Source organism: Perkinsus marinus (assembly GCF_000006405.1).
Source record: "Perkinsus marinus ATCC 50983 genomic scaffold scf_1104296931628, whole genome shotgun sequence".
In the NCBI taxonomy this organism is placed as follows: Eukaryota; Perkinsozoa; order Perkinsida; family Perkinsidae; genus Perkinsus; species Perkinsus marinus.
Window position 1 is genome coordinate 93,557 of NW_003215694.1, and position 26,726 is coordinate 120,282.

At 49.6% G+C, this 26,726-nt stretch overlaps 9 protein-coding genes across 9 annotated transcripts; 4 read left to right on the top strand and 5 right to left on the bottom strand.

Annotated features, from left to right (window-relative positions):
* Positions 1–92: 92 nt before the first annotated feature.
* Pmar_PMAR009167 (DNAJ, putative) lies at positions 93–1,675 on the top strand (the record flags this gene model as incomplete). The annotated part of the gene is made up of 8 exons (XM_002786297.1): positions 93–165; positions 406–482; positions 536–640; positions 691–862; positions 912–997; positions 1,078–1,204; positions 1,255–1,377; positions 1,449–1,675. The coding sequence occupies 8 exons, from the start codon at positions 93–95 to the stop codon at positions 1,673–1,675; spliced, it is 990 nt and encodes a 329-aa protein (XP_002786343.1).
* Positions 1,676–3,395: 1,720 nt separating this feature from the next.
* Pmar_PMAR009168 (hypothetical protein) lies at positions 3,396–4,677 on the top strand (the record flags this gene model as incomplete). Its single annotated transcript, XM_002786298.1, has 8 exons — positions 3,396–3,587; positions 3,628–3,702; positions 3,756–3,812; positions 4,035–4,077; positions 4,125–4,220; positions 4,266–4,398; positions 4,463–4,577; positions 4,612–4,677. 8 exons carry the CDS (start codon positions 3,396–3,398, stop codon positions 4,675–4,677), a joined length of 777 nt encoding a protein of 258 aa, XP_002786344.1.
* Positions 4,678–6,199: 1,522 nt separating this feature from the next.
* On the bottom strand, positions 6,200–7,667 carry Pmar_PMAR009169 (splice factor, putative; the record flags this gene model as incomplete). Its single annotated transcript, XM_002786299.1, has 6 exons — positions 6,200–6,668; positions 6,716–6,869; positions 6,922–7,016; positions 7,062–7,234; positions 7,280–7,377; positions 7,620–7,667. The coding sequence occupies 6 exons, from the start codon at positions 7,665–7,667 to the stop codon at positions 6,484–6,486; spliced, it is 753 nt and encodes a 250-aa protein (XP_002786345.1). The 3' UTR covers positions 6,200–6,483.
* Positions 7,668–9,606: 1,939 nt separating this feature from the next.
* Pmar_PMAR009170 (preprocathepsin c precursor, putative) lies at positions 9,607–10,587 on the bottom strand (the record flags this gene model as incomplete). Its single annotated transcript, XM_002786300.1, has 1 exon — positions 9,607–10,587. The coding sequence occupies one exon, from the start codon at positions 10,585–10,587 to the stop codon at positions 9,607–9,609; it is 981 nt and encodes a 326-aa protein (XP_002786346.1).
* A 1,389-nt stretch (positions 10,588–11,976) lies between these two features.
* Positions 11,977–12,783, top strand: Pmar_PMAR009171 (conserved hypothetical protein; the record flags this gene model as incomplete). Its single annotated transcript, XM_002786301.1, has 1 exon — positions 11,977–12,783. One exon carries the CDS (start codon positions 11,977–11,979, stop codon positions 12,781–12,783), a length of 807 nt encoding a protein of 268 aa, XP_002786347.1.
* A 393-nt stretch (positions 12,784–13,176) lies between these two features.
* Positions 13,177–13,689, bottom strand: Pmar_PMAR009172 (hypothetical protein; the record flags this gene model as incomplete). Its single annotated transcript, XM_002786302.1, has 1 exon — positions 13,177–13,689. The coding sequence occupies one exon, from the start codon at positions 13,687–13,689 to the stop codon at positions 13,177–13,179; it is 513 nt and encodes a 170-aa protein (XP_002786348.1).
* A 3,940-nt stretch (positions 13,690–17,629) lies between these two features.
* On the bottom strand, positions 17,630–19,108 carry Pmar_PMAR009173 (hypothetical protein; the record flags this gene model as incomplete). The annotated part of the gene is made up of 1 exon (XM_002786303.1): positions 17,630–19,108. One exon carries the CDS (start codon positions 19,106–19,108, stop codon positions 17,630–17,632), a length of 1,479 nt encoding a protein of 492 aa, XP_002786349.1.
* Positions 19,109–20,685: 1,577 nt separating this feature from the next.
* Pmar_PMAR009174 (sumo ligase, putative) lies at positions 20,686–23,185 on the bottom strand (the record flags this gene model as incomplete). Its single annotated transcript, XM_002786304.1, has 15 exons — positions 20,686–20,746; positions 20,791–20,867; positions 20,915–20,995; positions 21,041–21,103; positions 21,149–21,313; positions 21,361–21,439; positions 21,486–21,607; positions 21,652–21,756; positions 21,805–21,897; positions 22,101–22,182; positions 22,236–22,405; positions 22,453–22,565; positions 22,822–22,914; positions 22,960–23,048; positions 23,100–23,185. The coding sequence occupies 15 exons, from the start codon at positions 23,183–23,185 to the stop codon at positions 20,686–20,688; spliced, it is 1,479 nt and encodes a 492-aa protein (XP_002786350.1).
* Positions 23,186–24,881: 1,696 nt separating this feature from the next.
* Positions 24,882–26,726, top strand: Pmar_PMAR009175 (conserved hypothetical protein; the record flags this gene model as incomplete). Its single annotated transcript, XM_002786305.1, has 10 exons — positions 24,882–24,933; positions 24,979–25,077; positions 25,127–25,197; positions 25,370–25,470; positions 25,719–25,895; positions 25,945–26,054; positions 26,202–26,304; positions 26,353–26,448; positions 26,592–26,608; positions 26,662–26,726. Coding segments are annotated over 10 exons (891 nt in total), but the record flags the coding sequence as incomplete, so codon positions are not given.

Sequence of the window (26,726 nt, forward strand, 5' to 3'; positions counted from 1 at the left end):
GAAAGGCAACGCGTCGACAGGTGTTGCCGACCTCACCCTGTTTGGTGTGATCAGGGATGGCGTTGGCAGTAGCGGTGCTAGCGTTGGTTGCAATGAATGAGATACAAAGGCCAGAGGAGAACTGCTACGAGCTGCTCGGTTTGGATCCGGCCGGAACAATCACTAGTAGTAGACTCGTGTCGTTGTGGCACTTGGAGAGGCGTGTTGAAATACTCTCTTGGAGCTTTGCAATCGGATGATGATTATCCAAAATCGTTGCAACTATCGTTCAAGTTGAGAATTATGTGATATAACTTGTATCACATTCCCGAATCCTCAGTGTGCACCATAGGAATCATTACTATGTGACGAGAGCCATCGTGTCGCGCTTGTTGGTCTCGTTATGGAAGAGTCTCTTCCTTTCAGAGGGGGACATGTCAAGAGCTTACCGGCAAGCATCGTTGCAATATCATCCGGACCGAAATCCGACCCCGGAGGGTGAGGTAAGCTCTCTCAATATCTAGCCGTGCCATCGTTGTTGTCGTCGTGGTCTCAGGCTATGTTTATGAAGATAGCACAGTGTCAGGAGCTGCTCTCGGACCCACAGAGGAGGAGGATATATGACAGGTTTGGTGCTGTTTCTAACGAGCAAATGGCCGCGGTAGGACCCCCGTGTGGAATTCATCAGCCCAGCATAATGTTGTCATTCAGATGGACGAGAGCCTCTACACTATGATGGCGTCGGTGTCGATGATCAAGTATTTTATTGAGTTTATATTGGGCCTTCTGTTCACCGCTACCTCTGATCTCAATGCAGCACGCTATTGGATAACACTGTATCTCCTTTTCACATTCACTTGTGAGATCCTGATGAAGTTCATAGGTGAGTCGTCGTTACGATTTGAGAGAGGAGTGGTATGATCGCTTCGTAGGTTACGGCGGTATGTTCTCCTTTGTGCCCGTGTTGGGAAGCTTTCGAACTTTTGAGAAGGTGGAGGCACTCAAGGACTTGTTTCCGGTAGTTCCCCACCTATTACCATTCTCTAATACCACACTCTGCGCACATTCTGGCATGGTAAACTCCAAGGTTTGATTCAGGCGATACTCTCTGGCAGCATATTGTTATCGAGAGCTCTCTATGTGGACAGGAAAAGAGGAATGCAATACGTCTTGGCCCATGTGGTGAAATCAAACAACGACATGGCTGTGTATGTGAAAGCTCGAGGTTAGTCAATTGTGCTACCGCGGTGTCGTTGGACACAGCATCGATCTTAGCTGACGACCCGCTCGAGAGTGGGAAGAGCACAGTGCCTGATGCAGCTGCAAAGACTATGATGGGCGGTCACAATGTGGAGATCGCCAGTATGCTAGAGCCAGCAGATGGCCATCAACCTAAGAGTAACATGGAGTTGAAATAAACGTTTTTAGGCGGTGAAATTGAATTATCGTCTCTGCTATTAATTTCCCAGATACTCAACCGTTTGTGGACCACACTGTCGTGTCTGGTAAGGAGACCCAACCCCATAGCGAGCAAGAGCAATCGTCTGAAGGACCGCAGATGGGGATCCAGCAGGCCCAACCACCGAGTACCTTTCAGAGGATACTCAACTTCATTTTCTGGCTTTATGTTGTTAATCAAGTCGTCATTCTTGTGAAGAGCCTATTCGGAACAGGGGCGCCTCCAGAAGGTCCCTAAATAGGTTTCGATCATACTACTGTTGGTTATGTTGAGTTGGCATCAATCAACGTAATGATGATGATGAGCCAACAAAAACTGCCAACGGCTCCTCATTCAGTGCAACCGTGACGGTCCTCTTGATCACTTCGAATCTATCGCCAAGTAGAGAGCTCGACCTCGCTTGACTGTTAACATGACTAACTCAAGTTAGAGTAAGGGAATCCCTTGAAGGGATTTATTGTTAGTCTTAGTCCGTCGTATAGAATATGTGATCCCGATTTCTATAGTCGTGTGTATTTAAACGGTGTGGCATTCCCCTGCTGGTCTTCTCGCTGTTATGACTTCTTGCGTTGGAATTCTTTGTCAATATCAGTTTCAAGGGTGACTACGATAATAGCAATATCTTCCTATTGATCACTACATCGGAATTCTATCACGGTAGCGCTACCAGCTCTGGGATGTGGTCAGTAGTGTTGCTTGCATGAACATCCTTGGAAAAGTGCTCTATGTTGATATGTGCACTCATCATTCAGTTGACTATAGGCAACAAACACTGTGAAAGTATGGCAGAAACCGCGGCCCATACTCCTCCTCGTTGGGTGACTAAAATCATCAACGGACGACTTTACACTGAAGAAATGAAGATAACCCAACACGTGATCAGAGAGTGTGTGCAGTGCCGATTTAGGGTAATTTAGACATCCCTACAAGGGCCTTGTGTGAGGCATACATATTCAGTCGTGCAAGTATAGCAACTCTCTTGCTGCGGAAGGAGTAGACTCATTCGTGAGCTCCGTCGAGAGAGCCGTTCAACGATACGAGCCCTATCCCAACAGCAGCAGTGAATGCTTGGTGAAAGAAGCGAAGCTGAGATCACGACGAGAATACAATAGGGCAAACCAGAGCATCTTGAGCCATTGGACTAGAGCCGCTGCATTCAGTTACTCCAACGTTTGTGTGTATGGGGATCAGAGGCCATACCTGAGGTAGATAGAAAGAACACGAAGGTATGGTCAACCAGGCTCACCCTTCCCTCGAAAGACAGTAGCAATCAGGTTTTAGAGTGGTCCTCGAGCCAGGATCCTAATGCAGAACGACTTGAACTATCAGGCGTGGAGGCCTGAAGACGAACAAGACTGTTTTGAAATGGTACATTGTAGCCGAGCCTGGGGTGACGCAGAGCTTCTCTCCATTGCCACTGGCATGCCGCTGCTGTTGTCGCTTCCTCCTCTGATAGTGCCCTTGTGTTCATAATGTAGAGCCTACCTGGAGTGAGAACGTTGATATGCCGTATAGCGCAGTGACCCTAGGGGAAGTACAAAAGGCTCAAGCAAAGCTACAGGAGGCACTTCTCTCTGCGGCCAAGGGTAGAAGACTCAGCAGAATGGTGACCAACAAAGCTTAGCTAGCATTGTTACGAAAGGTGGCAGATGCAACCTGTATTAGAGAAAAACCAAGACCTTGAAAGTTCCTTGGAAAAACAAGAGTCAGACATTCTGAAGGAAATCGAACGGTTGATGACGAATCTGCGGAATGAACAGACACGCTTGGGGGAGGAAAGGAAATCATTGAAAGCAGAGAGGAAGGCCACTGTTTTCGAGAGGAGGAGTGAGCGAATACTATCAGGCGATGACAACGTGTTGGTCTCAGCCTTGCAAGCCTTTGCAGTGCAAGCGGAGGAGTTGAAGGGAAAACTTAGAGTGAGCTGCTGTAGCTCACTCCTTGTGGATGCCTCAATATGCATGGTCAGAGCACAGTGCGCACACTACAGCGAGATGCCGACCAAGAGAGGCACACTTCAGAGCTTCGGCCGGGGATAGCTGGCTTGCGGGCTGCCATCCCTCCCTTGCCGAGTGCATCAGTACTCCATCCAGCAGATAGAGATCAAGCTGTGGAGATGCTGAGTAGAACAACTAAGGAGCTCGAGAAAGTGGGTCGTCCAGGAGAGCGATGCCTATGTCACTCGCTAGGTAACAGACGAGCGAGATCTGGCTCTATCAGAGGCTCGAATGTTGAAGCTGGAACTGGACAAGCGCGAACAGAAGGTGAGCTGGTGCACTATCATCATCATCGACGAGGAGTACAGCGCCAGTGGCAGATACACTCTCTCACTGAACGATGCGGAGATCTTCAGCACGACGACGCTGAGGAAGAGGTATGGCCTCTCAACGCTATTGAATGGGATCGCTAACTCCAGCTGCGACGCCTGCGGGGGAGAGTTGTCGTCCTTGAGGAGTCTGCTACTCTGAAGGAAGACGTTGGTATGTTGCCAGCAACTACTGCTCCTCTCATCTCTGCAGAGTTTCCACCCGTAGTGTTTGTCGACCCAGTAAGGATTCCGTCAACTTGCAACCATTCGAGGCACTCATCCCTACAGGTCTTACCCTCTCTATCAAGCTCGCTGACGACTACACCAAGGAGTGAGGAACTCTACGAAGACTCTGTGAACAAGTGCTCCCTGTCTCAGACGGCGATAACGAAGAAGAGGATGATGACCGAGGAACTCTCGAGAGGCTCATAGATGCACTCACTGGTCGAGGAGAGGACGAGACCGAGACAGAACGTAGAGGTTTCTCGTCATCATTCACGGACAGAACGTGGCGGTCAGATGTGCTGCATTCTCTGGAGCATGTCGTTGAACGGCTGAGCCAAAGGTGCCGAGTACTCGAGGCTGCTGTAGTTGATGCCAAACAAGAGCTCAAGTGGTGGCGAACTGGTGGTGGTACCGCCACTTTCAATGAGTAAGATCCTCGTAACGTGTAGGGATGAGGGGAGGATCATCGTGTCCATCAACCCTCTTCTCAGAGCCTATGCGAAGGTGATGGCTGAAAATGAGCGTCATCTGCGGCTCGAGGGACAGAGGCATTCGAAAGAGAAGTCCGACTTGCGGCACAGCCTCGCACAGAAAGAGAACAAGAGGGTAGGTTTCCGAATTGAATTAAGTCCGATATCAGTTCAGCAGTGTAGGCCCGCTACGAGGAGCTTTGGCGGAGGTCACTGAGGTTACTGCTAGACAATAAGAATGACTATTTGCTCGGCCTCTACTTCCACGCTTGGAGTAAATATGCTTCATCACAAAACGGCGATAGGGAGATAGGAAGACTCAATGCCGTTGTGTTCAGTCAAAGTCGGAAAGGTGAGAACTGGACTGTTGAGGCTACTGCTCGCACTCACCGTGTTCGGTGACTGTAGATAACCAAAGTTTCCAGACACCAAAGATTCTCATTCAACAATGCCGGTCCTTGCAAGACGAAAACGAATCGCTTCGACAACGAGTGAATGAGGTGACGCTGTAGCTGCTCCCGCCTTCATCTCCAATTAGCAGCAATCTCTTTATCAGGTCGAGGAAGAGCTCTATCGGCATCGAACTGGATCTCTATAGTGGAAGACTTGTCTTGCACTACCATGTACACTTTCTCTGGACCGTAACTCCATTTCGGAGGTTTTTTGAGTTGAGTACTGGGAGAATTATTTTGCCAAGTTGTAGAGGCTTAGGTCGGCCTAAAGCCAAGTGGGAAATAGGAATCGTTAACAAGTGGAACGAAAAGAGAGCCTCATAGGAACGAAGGAGTTGTCGTAGTTCGCCGTAGTCTCCAATTTAGCCTCAATACTCACGAGTGAATGCGTATCGGCCTACAGGGCATTCTGACGTGTTGGGTGCCTTGTAGCAGCTTCAATGAGAAGTCTTATCGGTCCTTCAAATCGAGCCGTTCAACTCGTTCGCACTCTTGAAGAAAATACCCAACTCATAATCAGGATGATGGAGACACTATACAAACATGTTATCGCGTTCAGAAAATCAAGTGAAGTACAACATTACTGCAAACTTGTGTTTTGTCGTCATCGGGTATCATAGCGAGCATAGCTAGTTCACGGGTCTTTTGGTGGGCATGAGTCGACCACAAATAGGAACATGCTGAACCCAGTGATTTTACTGTTCCTTTTGTAGTAAGCATATATCGGTCGTGTTTCATAAGACAGCACTAGGTTTATGATACTCCTCGGTTCATTCATGTCTTGTTTTCAGCTCCATGTCTACCAAGCTTTCACCATGATAGTATTATCTCTTTCTGAATAGGTAGAGAGTATCTCCAGGAGATGAGCTCCCCAGTACTGAGACCACGGTTCGAATATCGGAACGATTCATACTGGGCTAGATCATGGCCTGGCGGAACATCCGACTTTCAAGCCTCATGATACTTCAATGGTCCATTTTCTTACTGTGTATTCGAGCTTAGGTTGATGAACGATATTGTGTATGGGGACGTCCTGTCCATCAGGGCCTCTTACCATACTTGTTAAGACCCCGATTGGATGGGATAAACTGGTACGACGGGCATTTCCAGTGTTCCCCCAGGAGTGAGCACTGGAATAGCCCCTTATCTTTATCTGATGAAAGGCGACGCCCCTTATCACGTTGTACACCCGTCGTTTAGAATATGACAAACTTTGACACGCCTGACATCATCTGTGACTTGTATTGTGTAACTCATAACGCAACCTTATGTTGAATTACTCAATGGAGAGTTTATTATTAATCAACTTGCGAGTAGCAATGTGCTGTATCGTAATATACCCGATACTAAGTAGCTTCTTCCAACTCATAAATTGATACTCTAATAGTCTCCATTTCTACAACATCCAACGATCACCTTCGTAATGAAAGAAAATCGACGTTGTCTCTAGCGCTTCCACCGCCACATAGACGGTTGAAAAGGCAACAACTAGAAACGACTTCACCATATTCACCAAATGATAGTCACTATACTTATAGTAATTTCAACAGAGATCGGTTGAGATGGTGATGGCGAAGTACGCAACTCGTCTTAGTCATCACGGTCATCAGCAGCAACGACCTGCGGCGCCTTTTGAGCGACATTGGCATCAGCTGGATGGTCTTCTTTCTGACTACTCGACCTGCGGCTTCTAGTATAGGTTCCGTCCTCCTTCAAGAATTGGTCCTCACGAACGAACAATTTACGTCCTTGGAGCTCGTAACCGTTATACTTTTCTAAAAGGAATTGCCTAACAGTTGAGAGCTACTCTAGCAGGTCTCACCAATAGCCTTCTGAGCTCCTTCAGGATCTTGGAAGAGGATGGTGGCAAAGCCCTTCGACCTTCCATCCCAACCCTCAGCCATGTCGACACGGATCACGTCTCCACATTCGCGGAATAGATCCTTGAGATCTTGCCAGGCAGTCCTCCAAGGCAACTATTAGAGAAAGCATTAAAACAGGGGGGCACGGTCGAGGACAGTAGCTTACATTGCCAACATAGATCAGCCTGTGGACGTCCTTCTCGCCAACCTTCAATGGGCGAATTCTATCTCGGCCCTTGAAGCCCTTACCCTTTCCTTTACCTAAGGAGCACTATACCAGAGGCAATGAGACGGACAAGGACTGACCCTTTCCTTTGCCGCCCTTGCCCTTCCCCTGACGGGTAGTGGCAGCATCTTGATCCATCTCCTCGATGGGCCCGCGGTCCTCTCTGACAAATATCTTGCGTTTGCCGACCTCGGTATCATTGAGGGTGTCGATAGCCTTCTCGGCAGCCTCCTCGGTCTTGTATTCCACAAGACTGAGCGAACAGAAGTCGATGCTCGTAGTCCGGACGATGACTTACGCGCAACCCTTGGACTTGCCATCTCTACGAACCAGAATATCGACCGATTCCACATCACCAGCTGACTTCATATGATCACCTAGCTGACTCTCGGTAACCTGACAGGAAAACAGAGTGCTAGCGAAGGGACTCGAGTTGGTCCTTTCGAGATAGGAGACTGAGATATGCCAAGGCGAGTATTGAGGACACTATGCAGGGCCATATAGGAGACCAAGGGGCGTGATAGAGCGAAAGGGGATGCTTATATAGGGCAGTAGGGTCGCTGTAGCTTTTCGGGGAATATCGAAAAACTCTGTGGGCGACTCAAAGGAGCGCCTCAGGTTAATCCCAATAGACTCACCTCGAAATCCAGACTGCCAACGTACACACAACAAGCTTGGTTGACCATTATACGGGATTAGCTTCGCAATGAACCTCCTCAGTTCTTCAAATGCTTCTGTAGCAGCACGGCGACGACGACCAAAGCCGTGCAAGATACTATCTTGCAATCTTGTATTTTCTCAACGATACAGCGCAATCTATTATTGTCGTCTTGGCGATTTCTCCATTCAATGCGTCGCGTTACAACAGCGCCTTAACTAGGTCCTGACTCGGAGTAAGGCTACCACCCAAGATGATGGACTTGTATATAGGCCAGCAATGGGAGTACTACTAGGTGGAGCCTTGTGTTGCTTCTGTATTGGGAAGTGTGACTGACTTGCTCAAAGACTGCATGCTCGGTACTGCTTCTTGCGGAGTCGCAGCTGCAGGCGGTGGCTTCCTTGTGGGGTATCGGGCGTGGCTGAGTCAGTCTTCTTGGGGCTCATAAAACAGTAGCTGGGATAGTTTTTGGGAGTTGAAGTTTTGGTTTATCGTATTAGGGCGTAGCAGAGCGCTCAAGAGAGGATCTTACCGAAGGGGCGCTCGGTAGGCCATTTCAATAGAAAGAAGACGAAAGTGTTCATAGTAGAGGCTAGTACATGCCAGTATGCTTCATCAGACTATCTCAAGCTGTATTAGCTAGGGAGTCACCTTCCACTGGCGATTCGTTGTGTGATTCATAGTATATCGTATATGGTAGGCTTAGATATGGTGTTCCTTATGATAACTCCATGCCATTTGCAGCGATGTGAACGAATCGAAATCGCGTCTCAGAATATAACATCTGTGCGAATCGAACCTTGGCCGCCTGCTTCCCAGCAGTGACTCCCTCGAGTTAGACTACCAGACTTCCACAAAACCGATGGCTATGTCCCATTCGTCTTTACTGTAGAGACTGAACTATCAACAAAGTTGTCGACTTCAGGCAGTTACACTCTCGTTTAGGACAAGTTCAGACAGCACACAACACTATGGCGCGCGCAATCGATTTAGACTACGATAACGCTAGAGGGAATGCTTGATTTATGCTAGTCAACTTCATGTGAATGAGCAACATCAACAAGTATGGGACTACAAACTTCATTTCAAAGTCACTTGAATTCCACCATCGCTGTGAGATTGTGCTGAGGACTGCCTCCTGATGCGGCTATACGTGCAAAATTGGAGTACACGAAATAGACAAGGTTGGTTGTCAGCCGGTCGCACTCCAATTTGCTGTCAAATTGACGGCAACAATCAAATACGACAACTTGCTGTCGAAAGTATGCAGTAGGTGTCGAGAAAGATAATTGCTGTCACTTTCGACAATCAAAGTGCTGTCGAAAATAATTTATACCGTAATTTTGAAGTATACCACTAGCGGCGGCGCTGATCCAGGCTCGATCGTCTAGCGTGTTATTATCGCGATGGAATTTATCGTGGATTTTAGTAAGACTTTCTCTTTGGCAGTCTAAGGCAAGGCGATATCACGCTGGTTCCCGAGAGGTTACAGCTGGCAACGAGTCTATTGAAGCCAACCAGCAGAGCAAATCAGAGAAGATCCAAATATCGCAACAAGGAGGGCTCGAGTCGCCAAGCCTTACGACTTATTGAAAGCCCTTGTGTAGTTGTCACACAACCTATCACACGATTAATTTGTTCTTCCGTTCACGTGATGACAATTCGCGCTGTGCTCACACTCCTCATAATTCAGATCTGCAGTAGCATACGCAAAGGATGAAACGGTTTCACTACTGAGTACAAAAGTAGGATGATATATACTCCTTTGATCCAACTGCAACAGCACTGTGTTACATCCTGCAACGACCAGGATAGCGCGGCAATAATCAATGTTCTCCTCCGTGTCTCGATATGACACAGTATGCATTAGTCTTGAATACGATGTACACTCGAATACAACTCAGCATGACAGAGAAAACTGCAAACTACGAATGTGTTCATGAATACGTTGCTTTCTAACAACAGTCTTATGATACGACCACGAGATCGGCCACGACGGTGTCTTCCACGGGCTTGAATGCGCTTGGGAACATGCGCATCCAATCAGGCGGGCCGTAGTCGGCGACCCGAGGTTCGGGGTCGACCACTGCCCAAGCACAGTTCTCTTCAATTCCCATAGAGTTGATGCCGGACTGGACAAGAAAGTAACCTTGGTCACCCCAGAAGGTTCCCCATGAGTTCTTCACGATATAATATTCTTTACCGTCTTCATCTTGACCCCAACCAATGATGACTATGTCATGATCCAAACTCCAATTCCCAGAAGTAGTCGCGCGCACTATGTCGCCAGGATGGTATTTGCCGTTTTCGACCACGCTGGAGTCAACAGCGCAACTGATAGGGCCACGACGATAGATCTCGGCTTTGATCATGTGAGGAGTGGGGTTGGACATTTTGCCAAACTCAGTGACGAAATAGCGACCATAACGTTGAACAGGATAGCAAGGCCCGGTACCGGCCGGAGGGTCACAGTTGATACAGTTGTCGATCGGGGAGCACTGACCGTCCTCGCCCCGGTAAAATTGACATTGGTCGTCCGGTAGACCCTCGAGATGGGCAAACTTGTAAACACCAAAATCTTCGCCACCATGACAGGAGCCAGCTATGTCTCGTCCGCAGTTGAGGACGACTTGACGAGCTACGTTGACCTCGGGGAACTGAGCCTTGTTGGCCACTTTGAGCCTGTCGTTGATGACACCAACACCAGCATGGAGCCAGCAGGAGCCACAGTACTTCGGAGCATGCTGATTGAGAACCTTGGTGATGTAATTGACACCATTGTGATGACGCCAGTCGAAGGTAGCAGGCAACTGATGCTCTTCAGTGTAGGTATGAGGCAACGGTGAGATGACGACCTCGTGATTGGCATGGTCATTGAACATAGCCTTACGGCAGCCGGCAGCCGCAACGTAGCCGAGAAGACCAGCGTGGAAGGCCAAGACCAGCATTCGAGAAAAAATCCTGCGGAAGACTATTTAAGATGGTAAGGGCTCCTGCCTACGTGTATAATGGAGACCTTACGAACGGCTGGCAAGAGCTGTCAGAGCTTTCTACGCAAACTAAACTCAAGCTTAGAAATGGCCTCTATCTCAGGACTTGAGCATTAAACAATTGTCGCGACGCAACGACCTTGACGAAATATGCTCTTCTGAGGCGGAGCGATGTGCGCATCTTCCACCTCGCTCGCCGAATATGCAATAAATGTTATGGTGATCCTATATAGTAGCTTATCATCGTTACTGAGCTCATGGAATTCTAGCTGAGCCGAAAACGGATGACAGTTTTCAACCGCTCTCAAGCAGACTACGACGGGAAGGACGACACATTTAATCTTTCCCTAGTAATTTCAGCACTGTTGTAGATGATCTATGATGAGATCGACCAGAACTTCCGTGACAAACCGTAGGATGGTCCGAAAGTCACCACCGCTTCTCTTTGTTAGCTGCATAGAATATGTCCAAGACTCCCAGCATAGAGATCGCTCGTTCAAAGATAAAGAATGCTATAGGCCATATCTCCCGTGATAGAAGAACGTCATAGCGTTAAAATGGCATACCACAGGCAGCCCATATCCCATTAGAACTCAACTGAGGAAAATGGTATCTTATACACTCGCAATGCATTGAGGGTCTTGTGATGACTGTAAATTCTCCAGAAGTGGCAAGTCTCGTACATATACGTGGAGCGATCAGATGTGTTAGTTGGCCACGAAGCCAGTGAATCGGTCAAGTACACGGTTTGTTGAGCTTCAGTTCAGCCGTGCTCCTGTCGAACGGTGTTATGCTAGGTAACGATTGCATGTTAGCGTAGGAGAGCGAAAGCTCTACCTCAAATTGCTATGACCTCTAGCTGGTGGGAATATCAGAACGACAGGAACTGAATCAGTTCAACTGATCGACGAAGTCCGCAAACTCAAAATTAGGAAAATTGTAAGCTTCCTCTCTAGATAGCTCCAACATGATCGTGTATCTACACCAACACATCGATTGCTCATGATTATCCAGGCACCCACTTATGACAGCCGACAGGGTCTCGCGTCTTCTTATCGGCCATACGTTGCGCGGCCACGATATTTGCTGTCCGTTTCCGAGCCTCATGCATTCACCTTTGCTGTTTGTGAACATTGCCGATTTATACTCGTGCTCGAAGGTTGTCTCAATTTGCACGACTTCAATACCTCTGAATTCAATACCTTCATCAATAACGATGATAACGAGCCCAGGTCGAACAATGACAGGGCTGGAGCATCGAACGAGATTACAGTGGCTGGTCTGTGCGAAGAGAGTGAAATCCTTCTCGTAGGTCGTAGCGTTGACAAGATCAAATTCGTTGTTTCAATGGATCCCGAGTCGTCATCTTCTAACATTCCAGAGCATACTGGCAACCACATTAAACGCAAATCCTTCCTGGTCAAGAAAAGAAGTCCTGATGGAGAAGTTGAGGTTGACAATCAGAGTGATCCTTCCGACCTCGCAAATGCAACTGAAAACATGCATAAGAAAGAAGTGATCGACGATGATTTGCCTGTTGTCGCTGGAACGAGTTCGAACGGAGATGTCCATGAGGAATACAAAGCGACCGCTGGAGAAGCATCGCCGGGACAGGAGACTACCATCGTAGTTCCTGTCCTGACTTCGCCTATATCGAATACTAGTCACCCTATCGCAACTGAGGACGACCCTCAAGCTCATGAGGCCGTAATGCTCCTTACAAGCTCAAGCAATCTCGTGGAGCAATCAGACGTTACTACCGACAGTACTGGTTCGGAAAATGCGAGCCACCCTAGTCTAGATGAAAATAAATGGAGTGATGCTGAAATGACTGGTAACACTGTAACTGAGGAGGTAGCTGCCTCAGCGGAAAGCAGTCCGGACGCTAAGGACATCGGCGTGGAGGGTGTGACTGCACAGCCTGGCAAGATATCCGGTGATGAATTTGCGACCGAGATCGCGGGGACCGAAGAGACGAGTAGCGAGACTGCAATTGTGCATGGTGACAGTTCTCAACAAGAGGCGACCGCGACCTTAGAAGTCCGCGTCTTGGTCACGAGCCCAGCCCCAGTCATCGATAGCCATGTTGATATCAACGCTGAAACTTCTGATCCAGTTCTACCTAGCGAGCAGGTAAACAGTGTGTGTCTATGATGACACCCTATTGGTCCCCTCCTTTGATTCCAGGTCTCCTGGCATGGACGTTCTCCCGTACAGAACGGCTGCGTGCACGATGTCAACTTGAATGCGAATCAAGATGGCTTTGATCTATACGTTGACCCGAGAGCTCACTTCTGCGTATCTGAGACGAGATGGTGCTCTCCTGGGTGCTCCCCTATAAGTGAGTATATGACTAACCCAAGTCGTAGCGTAAGTTAGCCAATGTAAGGTATATAAAGAGCAATGGGAGACGGGGTTGGATTGAGAGGCGTCGCGTCTCCGCGTCACGTCTCACGTCACGTCACGTCTCACGTCACGGGCGTGCGCTACCGTATTCGACGTGCGCGTGTGGATCGCGAGTAGCGACATGCCTCCCCCCCAAAAAAATCAATAGTTGGTATTGGTACTGTTCGCATCATCGAATCGAAAGGTCATATTAGACGGATCGATAAAATCCGTCGCGGTACCATCTTCCCAACGGATGCGAATGAGCGAGTCGATGTCGTCCACTATGACTCCTTTCATTGGACCTTGACCGTTGTTTACGTCGTCGACTATAATAGGCATTCCTATCCTCGTAGGGAAGCGACAATTAAGGCAATCGGAGTGGTCCTCACCCGTGAAGCTTGAATGGCGAAGGGGGACGACGTTGTGAGGGCTCTCGACCCTGACCTGTCCATTAGGATACACTACCTGAATACCATGCGTAGAATTGCGAGTAGATGGACGTAGTAGAATGACGTGTGCTAGTCGGAAGGAATCGCCGAGCTTCTGCTTAGGATGATACACCAGGACCGGGTTACCGTAGACATACCAATGTTGATCTTCGGGCTTACTGACCTTCTTGAATAGGTACGATGAGGCACTCTTAGCTTTTAGCTCTTGCCAGACCGCAGACATATAAGCTCGCCTGAATGAGCGGCACGTCGTCACGACTGGTTGTTGCGTTGGAGTGGGCGTAGAAGTCAGTGATGGGCTACTGCATAAACCTCTATTCCTTGTGAACCCAAACGCTAGGGCGTCTGGAGTGATCGGGCTTGGCAGTAGGGCCGATCCAGTGGTGCCCAGGGGGCGCGTGTTTATACAAAAACAGGCCTGATCGACGAACTCCTGTGTTTGCTCCAGGGTGAGGTTCTTCATTTTCTGGCCTCTGAGCAGCACTCGAAGCTTGTTCAGACCGAGACCATGGGTGCGTTCGAACAATGCGCCCTCCCATGGCGCTCTTGGCGAAAGATAGAAGGCTTCTGCTCCGAGGCGAGTTCGTAATTGGCGGCGGAAGTCTGCGGCCTTGAAGTAGGAAGCGCAATCAAATAATAGCCGCGCCAGTCCTCCACGAAGTAGTTGAACTCTCGAGAGCGCTTTGAGGGCTGACTTACCGTCTTCCTTCTCGCATACCACCCATGTAGTATGTTTACTATATAGGCAGGTCACTGTGATGACCTTCCAGGACTTGGCCGGGGAGGAAGAGGCAGAGTTCATTGGGCCGAGGGTCAGGAAATCCACGCCACAGGTATGATACGGTGGTAGGCCTGAGAGTTCTGCCGTGGTCCACTTGCTAGTTTCTGTCGGTCCACGGGCCCACTGGTGGGTTGCTCGGGCGGCATTGCAGGTCACGCAGTCGGCCACGAGGTCTCGGCAGGCACGGAGCAATCCCGGAATATAGAAGTCATCGCACTCTGCGGCAGTACCGACGCTGCCGCTATGTACACATCTTCGATGCGCGTCTTTGATGACTAGTGACCTGAATCTTGGAGTATGTCGGGGTAGATATAATCGAGAGTAGCATTGACCGTGGATGGTGCCGACCGTAAAGTAGACAACTCCGTCGTTGATAACGTAAGGGCCTTTGGATGGCCTATCACCAGCCAAGTAGGCGTTCATCTTTGGGTCTCGAAGTTGCAGGGATCTGAAGGTCGAACGAATGTCGTCGTCATCCCACCTGTAGTGCAGATCTTCTCGAAGTCTAATAGGGACTTGCGTGTGGTCAATGTTAGCTTTGAGTGCAACGAGTATGGCTCTAAGGAGGCGGACTCTTCTGTATACGTCACTCGCATAGAAGGCGTCAGTCGCTAGGTGTTCTGCTAGACTTAGTGGAGGTGAGACGCTAGGGACTTCTCGTATGCGCAGAATGCTCTCGATAGATGAAGCTGCTATAAATAGAGAGCCTCCGGCTTCAACGCTGTCCACGATGTAGCGGGCTGCTCGGGTTTGATCACATTGTCGATGTCTGGAACCGTATTCGGTCAGCTCACTGAGTAGCTCGACGGTGTCTTGGTCTTCTTGTAGATTTGGGTCTTCTTGATCAACATCAGCGGTTGTAGAGGATGTCTTGGGCGACGGGCGTGAGAGGATTTCACCAAGAGTGGAGCTACCACACGCTCGATCATGCAGCCGGGAGAGGTAGTCGCTCCTCGCGTTCTCGCGACCTGGTAGATGACTGAGCGAGAAGTGAGTATTTGGCTGCGACCGGGCAAATGCGATCTCCTCGGAAACGGCGGTGACCATTCTCTCTATAGTACGCCTTTCCAGCGCTCGCTTAATCGAACGTGTAGAGCCATTGGCCCATAGCACTGAGGGCTTATTATCGCACTCGACGCAGATTTTCCACTTCGACTGATCTCCTGGGGACACGTGCTTACTGCGGGCGGTGAGGAGATCGGTGAGGGCGCGTAGACCACGGAGTAGACTGAGTAGTTCACGGCAATTCGAGTGCCATCGTCTCTGTGCCGGTCGGAACCTCCAGCAGTCTTCCCAGATGATGGAGGACTCACCTGTTGCGGACGAACGCGAGATGCTGAATGCTCCTCCGCTAAGGCTGGCATCAGATGTGAGCTTGAGAGTAATGTCATGTGTCGGGGAGTTCCTGACTAGAGAAGGGTGCTCACATGGCCCGGCGTCGAGGAGGGTCGACATCCACTTCATCACCACTACGAAGGCCTTCTGCTGTTCGGTAGACAGCAGGGATAGATCGCAATAGGAGGACCAAGACGTTTGGACGTAGGCCGAGCCGATGATCGAACGCAGTGAATCGGCACATGCACGTTCTTCCGGATGCATTTTGGCGTTGTCGTAGCCTACGTCACCACAGAGTTGGAAATATTGTCGTTTTGTCAGATTGAGAGATAACCAGTCTCCGGTTGCCACCGTGGAGATGAGTGCCTTGGCGGACTTGATTCTGCCGCTCCGGGCGCAGTCCATGATGAGTTGGCCGTCGTCGCTGAAGTGGAACTGGTACCCCAGGAGAGATGCGGAGTCAGCAAGGGGGACTTGGATGTGGGATCTTCGAGTTTCTTCAGCGAAGGCCTCCCTCAAATGGTGGGCTACCAAGCACTTGAACTTGCGTGGCTGGACTCGAAAGCTGAAGGGGAGTAGAAGGCCCAGCAATAAACGTGCCGCGGTGAAGACGGTGGCGAGATCGGACTGAATCGTGATGTCGTCGACAAACAGTGCGATGAGACACGCGATGAGGTCTGGACAGACGCGAACTCGGTCCACTAGGTTGCCTAGCGTAGTAGAAAGTGCTTCTGGGCCGAAGCATACCCCGAAGACTGACCGTGTGCTGATGAAATTGGAATGGGAGGTAGCCAACTGCAAAACGCAGTTACATAACCGCACCGCGTAGAACGCGGACATGATGTCCATCAGAAGTAGTGAGGGGGAGCTGCGAATTCTAAGTAGGCATATGATCTCCCAGACGCACGGATTGGCAGAGCTCACGGCAGGCCAGCTGAGGTTTGTATGGCGGAAGTCTACCACTAGGCGGTCTCGGCGACCGGTTTTCTCCTCGGGGGCTAGGAATACCGTGGCAGGGGAGGCGACCGTCGCTGATGGGGACTGGGAGCTATTGGTGTCCATAGGTGAGCGTCGACGTAGGAGAGGCAGAGCTCTTGATATGCCTTTTTCTGTCGCAGTGTGAGCTTCTTGTAAGCGGGACGTGCATATTGTGGACCTCGTTGTGCGTTGGGCGATATAGGGGGTGGTAGAATCTCGGCCGCTAGGTACTGATGGGCGTCGTCGATGACTTCCACCGGATATAGACGTCGGAACCTATAGTAGAACCCGGGCGCTCTCGGTACGGGCTTCCAGTGTAGGTCTATGAGATCATTAAGAGCCCGCTCCAACCATATGTCCTCGGAGGTTTTTAGACGCGGGACTAGGGAGACTTCTGCGCTACGGCTGACGAGAGGTTGAGTAGATCCTTCGCTCGGGTCTCCAGCTGTCAGCGTATTATCTTCGAGAAAGGCGGCATCGGGGACAAGTTGGGGTTGACGTAGATGAGGGGGTCCAAGCGGTTGGGCGTTGGACGGAAAAGTAGGACGGCTAAAAACAGTGTGACCGTCGATGACAGCTATGTGGGAGCCGTTTATGAGGATGTTCCATAGATCCATCACATCTCTGCCAACCAAGACAGTGGGGGCATGAGAGTTCGACTGTAAAGGAAGAATCCGAAGATCGGTGCTTACTGGGCGTGTAAGAGAGACGACGCCTCGGACCGATGGAAAAGTATAGACGCGAATAGAGCAAGACATAGTTCTTCGAATAGTGCAAAATGAGCCATCCGCCAGGATGACTTGCTTGGCCTGAGGTAATTCGTCGGTAGTAAACGGTTGATGATATCCTCGAGGGACGATGTAGTAGCTAAAACCGGCTCCTGAGTCGATGATGATGTTTGCCGGTATTGACACGTCGTCTTTTGAAGTGAGTAGACCCGATAACCGAATCTCGGCAGGAGCTGTATCATCTGTAGATATCGACCGTAGTGAATCAACCTCAGTGCCGCTATTGAAGGAGCTTCCGGATCGATGGCAGCGGCTGGCCGCCGATCCTTCATCAGCTCGACCTAAAAACCCGCTGACGCATCCACCAGCGGAGCGGGAGTTCGCTCTGATGATGACGTTGACGGTGGTGTTGCAGCAAACTCGCGCCAGCGGTAGTTCTCCTTGTCGAGCTCGGACATAATGGATTTGGCCGTAGTTGCATCGTTGTAGGCAGCGAGGATGTAGCGGAATCCGCGACGATTTCGAAGGACCTTGGTCTCGTCCGCTCGCAGGATCTTGAGAGCTTCTTCTTGGTTACGCACCGCTCGGCCGGTGATGTAGTAGACGGCGGGAAATGTTTTGGCCCATTCGCTCAGTGTAGGTCGTGAGATTGGTGCAGAGCCCGAGTTAGGCCGTTGGGCGAGAGTCCGAGAAGAGGATGCTTGGGCCGGTTCCACGACAGATCGGATGTTGTCGGCCTTATGAGTCGTCGGCTGGCATATGATTGTGGCTTCGTCCGACGTACGACATATGGATCTTATGACGTCGCAGACGGAAGGTTTGTCACCGGTTGCGTTCTCGAAGTCGAGGAGAGTCTCCCAGTCCTCACTGTCGTCGTCGTGGTCGGCATATCGTCGTATACGGTGGATGACTTTTTCCACGATAGCTGGGGGCAATCGGCCAATGATTTGCCTGGTAAGGTTTCTTCTCTCAGCTGAGTCGTTGTGGTATATGTCGCAGAAGATAAAGTACGCTTCGGACGCGGCGAGGAGATACTGGTCGATCTGACGGGCCGATTGGAACTTGAGGGAGCTCAACTTCTCGAGATACTTCGACTTCAATTGGGATCTTCGACAGAACCGTCCTAACAGAAGTTGGCGAACGTGGTTCCAGTCGGAACGTCCTGTTCGAGCAGCCGATTGAGCTGCTTGGTGCACTGGCTTCACTTCAGAGTTCGTGAGGGTACCGATAAACTTCGTCATTACCGACCGGCGGACCTCGGGGTTCACTTGGATGGGGCCCGAAGTGCTCCTCGTTGCCGCACCAGCTTCTACGAGGGTGTCCTCCACGTCGTCATAGTGTACCTTGAGGTAAGCTGAGTCGATGAGGTTTGGCAGGACGAGCTTGGTCACTTCAGCGGCGGTACATCTCGTAGCTGCCCTGCGGGTTGGAGCTTCTGGGAAATCAGGCTGGCGAAAAGAGGAGGTGTTTGCCGCCGATCCGTCGTTCCGTCTCAAGAGATTACTGGAGTCTCCCTGGACGTTGAATCCGGTTGACCCTGCTGGCGTAAGCAGTGGTGTCGTTGGTGGGCTCGTCGATGTCGCTTCTTCATAGGCTCGTTCTGCCGCTGTTGCTTGTTGATCGGCTTCGACGTATGCTCGAGCGAGTTCCTCTTCTTGAGCTTCCAAGACCGCCAGGACATTCTCGTCGTCTTCGTCGTTGGTACAGAGATTCTTGATCCTTTCTCGGACATCAGATAGTCGTGTGAATGCTCGTGTACGGCTCTGGCGGGCTCGGGTTCGGGCTTGACGGAGAGTTTGTAGTTCATCAGGTGTCGCCATATGACTAACCCAAGTCGTAGCGTAAGTTAGCCAATGTAAGGTATATAAAGAGCAATGGGAGACGGGGTTGGATTGAGAGGCGTCGCGTCTCCGCGTCACGTCTCACGTCACGTCACGTCTCACGTCACGGGCGTGCGCTACCGTATTCGACGTGCGCGTGTGGATCGCGAGTAGCGACAGTACCTGTCACGAAGCACGTGGGTACTGACCATCCGTTCAGGCCTGCATACCGACTCATCAGTGGGAGGCGCAAGGCCTAGAGTCCATTTCTCGCGTCCCGTGGGGATCAACAACGAGTGGGCTCGAATTTACGAAGAGGCAACGTTGATACCTTCCCTCAGGTATTTCCTCTGCGCTGTCCACAATCATGGTAAAGCATGTGTAGCAGCTATCTCTGTCGGGGGACGACACCATAATGAACGCCCCGTCATTGCCAAAGGGTGATACTGACCGGCCCAGTCTGAATATAGCCATAGCATGAGGGCTGCTCCAGGAAGCATCTTGACCGACTGTTTTTTGCCATCGGGCTTCCCCCTAGGGAATTCCTCCATGCATGTGTTGGCAGTTACCGCGGTCAGGTCACTCACGGATTCAATTTCAACCCACTCAGTTGCCCTTGCCGTCCTTGCCATTGGATCAGTAGCTGGAATGCTCATTTGTGGATACAGGTCAGCTCCTTGTCGCTGAGCTCATTCGAGTGTACTGTACTTCCCAGACGCTTCTCACGTTGGAGAGCACGCCGGCGTCATCAGGCCCCCGATGAGTTTGGTCTAGATATGACAATGGACGACTATAAGGATTCACGCGAGCCTTTCCATGGTGAAGTAAGTTCCAGGTGCCGTATTGGTTCTGGTTCATCACAACCTCATTGAAGTTTCAACCAGAAATACCACTCAGTTGATGCAGAATATTGGAATTTGAACGTTGAAAAATACGTCCTTTTTCATGTGTGTGTGAATTCAAAGTCCAACGCCGACAACACGATCCAGTTGGACTAGCATCCATTGTACATCAGTAAACAGTGCTTTAAGCCTCTTGCATTAGCCACTTTCCCTCCGTTAGCGCCTCTGAAATTTTTCCTCTCAGACTGCCGCGCGCCACCGAGGTCCACATGAGGACCTGATAAGCTTTTGAACATGCTACTGGTCGCATCGTGGATCATGCTTTAGTCGAGGTTTCGTCAAACACTCAATTGTTGAGTGCTTTCTGAGCAGTACGGGCTTGTATGCTCTTTCATAGGGGAGTAGTTTTGAAGGGCGACTCGTTAGGAATCACTCGATTACACATAAAGAATGTGTGTTATATCCTCAACACCCCAAGTGTGCAACGTTAGACCCAACTTTATCCACCAGCAACTTTATCTCTCAATCGAGTGAAGCGAATACTCCGAATATGGCTGTTCAGGGTTGGTCTCCCATGGGAACACATGTGGTGACACCAGTCGAAGTAACTTGATGAACTCAACAACATCTACTCTCCTCACACGAAACCATACAAATAGTACAAATAGCTAACATTGTATGACACATTACAAGAATAGGCAAATCATTAGGAACAGTAAAGCCAGAGCAGAACAGTCAACCATCATCACTATCGTCACAAAGATCAACAACTTCCTCATTGTTCTCCTCGTGACCCCTACAGGAGCGCTTCCATCTTCACCAGATAGAAGCTGGTCTTACCCGTCCACCGTTTCCCTCCCACCCAAGTACTCCTTGTCAAGCCTAGCTCGTTTGAGAGGTACATCAGTATCACAACTCTACAATGATGAAGTAGGTACGGTATGTAAGAATGCCTAGTGCTCACTTTGTCATAATGACCATCTACAGTGGAGGACTTCGTCGAGGCTGTCGAGTATGAACAACATCCATCAGGATCACGACCGTCCTGAAACATCCAGCAATAAGGTCGATTTCAGAATGCCCGGCTTACCGTGGTGTTGTCGTGATTGGGTGGGTTAAGACTCCATTCTGCCGTAGACTTGGTGACGAACACCTACTACCCTCATACTTTCCCACAGTGTATTAGTAGTGTCCTCACCTCCTCAGCTTGGGTCCCTTTCGTTGCACGCAGTATTGCCAGGATGAAACCATCGATAAGGATCTTATCAGGACGTAATACGGCATCACACACGGCACATTTCCAACGATTGTTGAAGGCTGCCATCATCTTCTGGGCTTGAATGAACCACTCCAGATCAAAACACTGATACAAATCTCTGTCGTCATAGCATCCCGAATCGCGTTACTCACTTGTATGTGAGTGCAGTCTCGGCCTCTGGCCGGGTACTCCATCCTGGCGTACGACAATGGACATGTCAAACGGAGAGCCCTGAACATACTCCAATAGAAGCAGTTCTCGGGAGGCAGACTACTACCGCGTTTCCCCATCAACTTCATCAGAGCTACCACTGATTTGGAGGTCATCCTCCTCGTACTCCTTCCTCGACAATATACTCCTTATTCGAGATGAAGACACTCTTACGTCCTCTACGGGGACCTACCAAACGAACCCTCCCACAGTGTATCGGTCGCTATAGCTACCCCTTTGAGAATAGCAGAAGGCTCCTGGGGCATGCACTTCACGATGGCCAGTACGTAATGCAACTCAGCAGCTGAGGGTAGTTTCGGGTCAAACTGGATCGTTACCTGTGATAGAGTTCAGCGGCTTTGATCATCCACCACTGAGGGCCTCACCTTGAAGGGAACTGCCGTCTGATGCGGCGGTATGCAATCTGTAATGTCTAGGGGGCAATCTCGGCGTTTGCGGAGGTGCTCGGGAGGAAGGACCTACACGGAAGGTCAACTACATATGTTGGTGACATACTATAGTTCCTAGAAAATTTCTCCCTTGTTTTTGTATACTACTACTACTCGAATTTTCATATAAATTCCTAATATTAGTGAGGAAACTTCGCTGGGAAAAGCGAACATATACTCCTCCACCACTGTTCCTGCGCGCTCCAGTGACCTCAGTGCTAGCCATAGACTACCTTTATTCCGGCACCGTCAGCGAACTCGAGTAAGAAACTATGCGGCCACACGTGCTGGAGGGACACTTTGGTGCGGATGAAGCTGACCAAAAACTATCTGCCGTTCATTGCTGGTCGTTTGCCAGGCCTCCTCACGTATTAGCATCAGAGGGCGTGAGCATTCGAGAGGGGATAGCCATCATTCTGGCCCATATGCGAGCACCAGGAACCGAACACAGGCTACTATCGGGCATAGACAAGTACGTTTCGTAGCTCCCCTGCTCGGCTATACGCCAGAGCCCAACAATACCATCATTGGGAGGAACCTGAGATGAAGGCTGCTGCTGCTGAGGGGTACGGAGGGTCGTACTACATTATCAACAACGAGGGGCCAGAAGGGATCCATTCGGGCGAAGGCAGCTTCTACGACAGAGTCCCGGAAAGCGGTCATTCCCGAGGGCATCTCGGCATTAGGACGGGGACTCTCTGATGAAGTGTAGGAGAATATGCATATAGTCAACTACATGTGTTGGTGATGAAATGGAAAATGAGGAAATTTTGGGAAATTTTAGAAATTGCTTTCTGTACATTTCTATCCAAATTCGTATGTAAACTTGTATAACTAGTGAGGAAACTCCTGAGCTCAGCAGCTGAGGAAAGCGATTACATATATAGTCATCCAACACTGCTGTGACCGGATGGAAACAAGTCCCTCACCGAGACCAGCATCATCTCCTCCTACCTCTCTTCTTTGGATGCCCGTTGCCGCCTGATGTCCCGTGAGGAGGAATTTTCTTACCAGTGGGAAGGACGAGCGGTGGCCAGACTAGAGCCGCTGATAGCAACGCATTTAGGAGCATTCGTGAAGTGTCGATTCTACCTGTGAGTAGATCGGGATTCTCCTCAACGGCTTCACGAATCCGCTCGATCAGTTCAGCCTTCCGCCCTGATACTTTCAAATTCATGTGTCTGACAACGTTAACCTCAACAACGGAATACTTCTTGTGGGAAGTACACCACCTGCAGTAGTCTTTCAATACATTAACGGTAAATGAAGGAAGAGCTTGTAGCGTTGTGGCAATCTCCCCGACGGAGGCAGGCCCCATTGATAGGGGTCTTCAGAGGCAATATAAAAGCAATCAATTCTAAAGAGACTAATCGTGCAGATGACGTTCCCCGTCCGTTTCACCAATGCAGCTGATACTGATCCCAGGTATGAAGTTCGATTCTCATGGGGTCACTCATGGAAGCACTAGAGCATGGGGATAAAATACTACTGAAATTTAGTGCATGCCTTGATGACTAATATCCATATTATTATGAGCTTCTTTGCTTGATGATCGCGGAGGAGGAATGTGTGGTGACCCCACCAAGTCTTGAAAGCGATCGTAACGACAACTCAAATCGTTCGCTCTATTCATGACGATATGTTGTTGGAGAGTCAAATGATTCGGCATCATTCCCCACTGGGGAAGTTTCCTCAGTGTTCTCTCATTTAGTGCCCGAGCCCACCATATAGTGGAGTGGCGCTGCTCATGAATGGGCCCGAATCGGATGATGCCAGAGCACCCTGGACTATCATCCCCCCGGCAATATCCGATCATGTGGGCTTACTATAGGAGGACAAGGTTGAATACGAACTGCCTCGCAAAATGCATTTTTCCATCTCTTTAATAGCAACAACTACATATACGCCAACCAAGATTCGAACCTGGTTTGTCATGGGAACATTCGTACACACTAACCATTACACTATATACCACATCAAGACACTTTCGTTCGTCGAAGACTCGCCCGCCTAAAGAACCGTTTCGCGGTGCAAATTGGGACATTCGGGTTTCTAAGCTGATGCAGTTGCTGTATGTGGGCTGACTGGACATCTTGACATAGACGGCAGTGCGAATGAGGTGAATGCTGAGGACCAAGCAGCTGTTGCTGCCTTGGCAGCCGCCGCGGCCACGGAAAGCTATTCGCTATTAGGCAGAGACGCTTCACGGAGTCATCAAGCTGTTGCTGCTCTCTGTAGTGTCGATCCTGGAGGAACCGACAAAAGCTTACACACCCTCCAGTCGCACAACTTTTGCCCGAGGATGTTATGCTTATTTGTATAGAGTCTATACTAGTATATAATATAGTAATATAGCTTATAGTATATAATAGTATATAGCGCCACGAAGGCATACCAAAGAGCTGGTGATCGATAAATACACATGCTCGGCCCCCCAAGGCGGACCATCGTTGCAGCGGGTGGTGACTATCAGCGATGGGGTTGACGAGCCCTCCTGCTGATCGAGGCAATCGCCCGATCAATGAAAGCATCCTCATCTGCTCTGGCATGGGACGCATAGTTAGCCTTATAGCAGGTGATGAGCTCATGAGTGCATACGTTGGTGTTATCATAATCAGTGGCGAATCCTGCCACCCAGTAGGTCCTGTTAGGGAGACCACTACAGAAGCTAAGGACGACTTGGCTCATGCAGCATGAGTCATGCTAGTGGAGGCATCTTGGCCGCTTCAAGTGGTGCCATACCGCACCTTACTTATAGCATGTTAGATTTCGGTGGAGCCCAAGTGGTGGATATCGTCGTGCCTTCAACAGGAAAGGAGCATCAAGATGGCCACCGTGGTAAGGGGTCAGATGACGCGGTCCCTTCTGGTCTCGATTCGAGATGGGCTTAAAGTTCATAAGGAAACGTGCTACCGTCATCGTATCGTTATAAAAGTTATAGAATCTGCTAGAGTTGTGTTGGAGTCTGAGAAGTGGCGATGGAGTGGTATGCGGCAGTTGACTCGCATTAAAGCATGGCTTCTTCCTCACTTCCTGGTAACTTCATCGTCTCTAAAGGAAAGGGAGGTGATGAGTATACTGTACAGGTAGCCATCCATCTTTCCCTTTCAGATCTCCCTATGGTCACCCTCCGTCACCCCAAGTACCCCAAGGCATCATGTGACGTCTACGTCTACGGTGCTCACGTGGCTAGATGGACCGACCGAGAAGGTGATGAGATCAGTAGCTGCTGTTCTATCACTTAGGCGAAGTACTTCAGGCAACTCCAACCTGTATATGTCCCCTATCGCTGACTATGGCAACGGTAAAGCCATGAGAGGCGGAGTCCCCGTAAGTAGTGGTATTGGGCCGATGTGTGTTGGTTATTACGGATTTGCAAGATTTTGGACAATTTAGCAGAAAAGTTGGTAAAAAAATCGGAATTTTCCCGATAAAACTCGGCCGATATCGATTACGCTCTAGTGGAGGTAGTAATACTCAGCGTTACCACAATTTCCCACAGGTCTGTTGGCCGCAATTCGCTGGTAACGGTCCCTTCCAGAAGCACGGCTTCGCGAGGAACACTGAGTGGGAGCTCGACAGCTACAGCAGCGAGGAGGATCCGTGCGTAATAAATTATTATCATTATGAATTGTGTTAATCACGCGTTGGAGTTTCACCCTAGTGATATGAAAAACACTAGTTTAAAACATATTTTACGACTACAGCATATCACCGCGAATATCGCGCTTTTCACAGTATAGCACCACTTCACGTAAATCGGGTGAACCCCCATTATATTTATACTGAAATATTAGTATATTATTACTAGTAATAATACCATAACTTTCCAAAACCGTGTGGATGCTGAGCTCTGTACAGGTTACATTCAAGCTGGTTTCGAACGAATTTACTAAGGAAACGATGGGATGCCCATTTGAATTCGAGTTGCGGTATACTGTAACTCTAGGTGGGGACTATTTGGGGATGCATATGGAAGTGGTGAATACTGGTGCGGAGGCTATGCAGTTCACAACAGCTCTTCATACGTAATAGTCCATGAACGGCTTTATGGAGAGGACGAGGAAGAGGGTTTAGGTACTTCTCGGTCGGAGATATTGCTACGACAACAGTAGCTGGAGTTGGTGAGCATCATTACAACGATACGGCTCAGGGAGGCAAGGACTGTAAGAAAGGCAATTCATATAGTGGAGTTTCATTCGATTTACATGAAGTGGTGTAATACTCTGTGAAAAACGCGATATTCGTGCTATGCGGTGCTATGGGTGAAATATGTTTTTCACTAGTGTTGTGAAACTCCAGTGACTATTGAAGGGTTTGGTTTTCCTGTGCAGGTTATGATGGGAATTCGGTGGTTGAGTTTAATGAGGGTATTGTGGATAGAGTGTATAAGCAAGCAGCTGGCCCCGCTCATATACTTTGTGACGGTTCTAAGATGTGAGCAGTCTTCATTGACTTGTGATGATTTAACGCTTTTTCTATCAGATTGATGGTTGAGAAGAGCCCGTCGTTCCCGGACACTGTTGTGTGGAATATTGGCAGCGACTCGTTGGGCGATATGCCCGCGGGGGACTTCAAGAGGTAGGTTTACTCAGGGGCTAGTAGTATCATACTCATTCGAGGGTACTCCTCATCGTGATGTGTGCGCAATGTGGTATTGAAAGTTTATTTTGTTGAGAATTGTTGAAAACATTGAGCTCCTCGTGTAGTAGGCAAAGATTCAGGAGTTGGAGAAATGATGGTATGATTATGCCTCTCGCTGTTCTCGAGTGTATAACTGAACTTGATTGATAGATACTATTTGCGTCGAGTCTGCAGCCGCAGTAGAGCCGGTGAAGGTAGCCCCTGGTGATTCATGG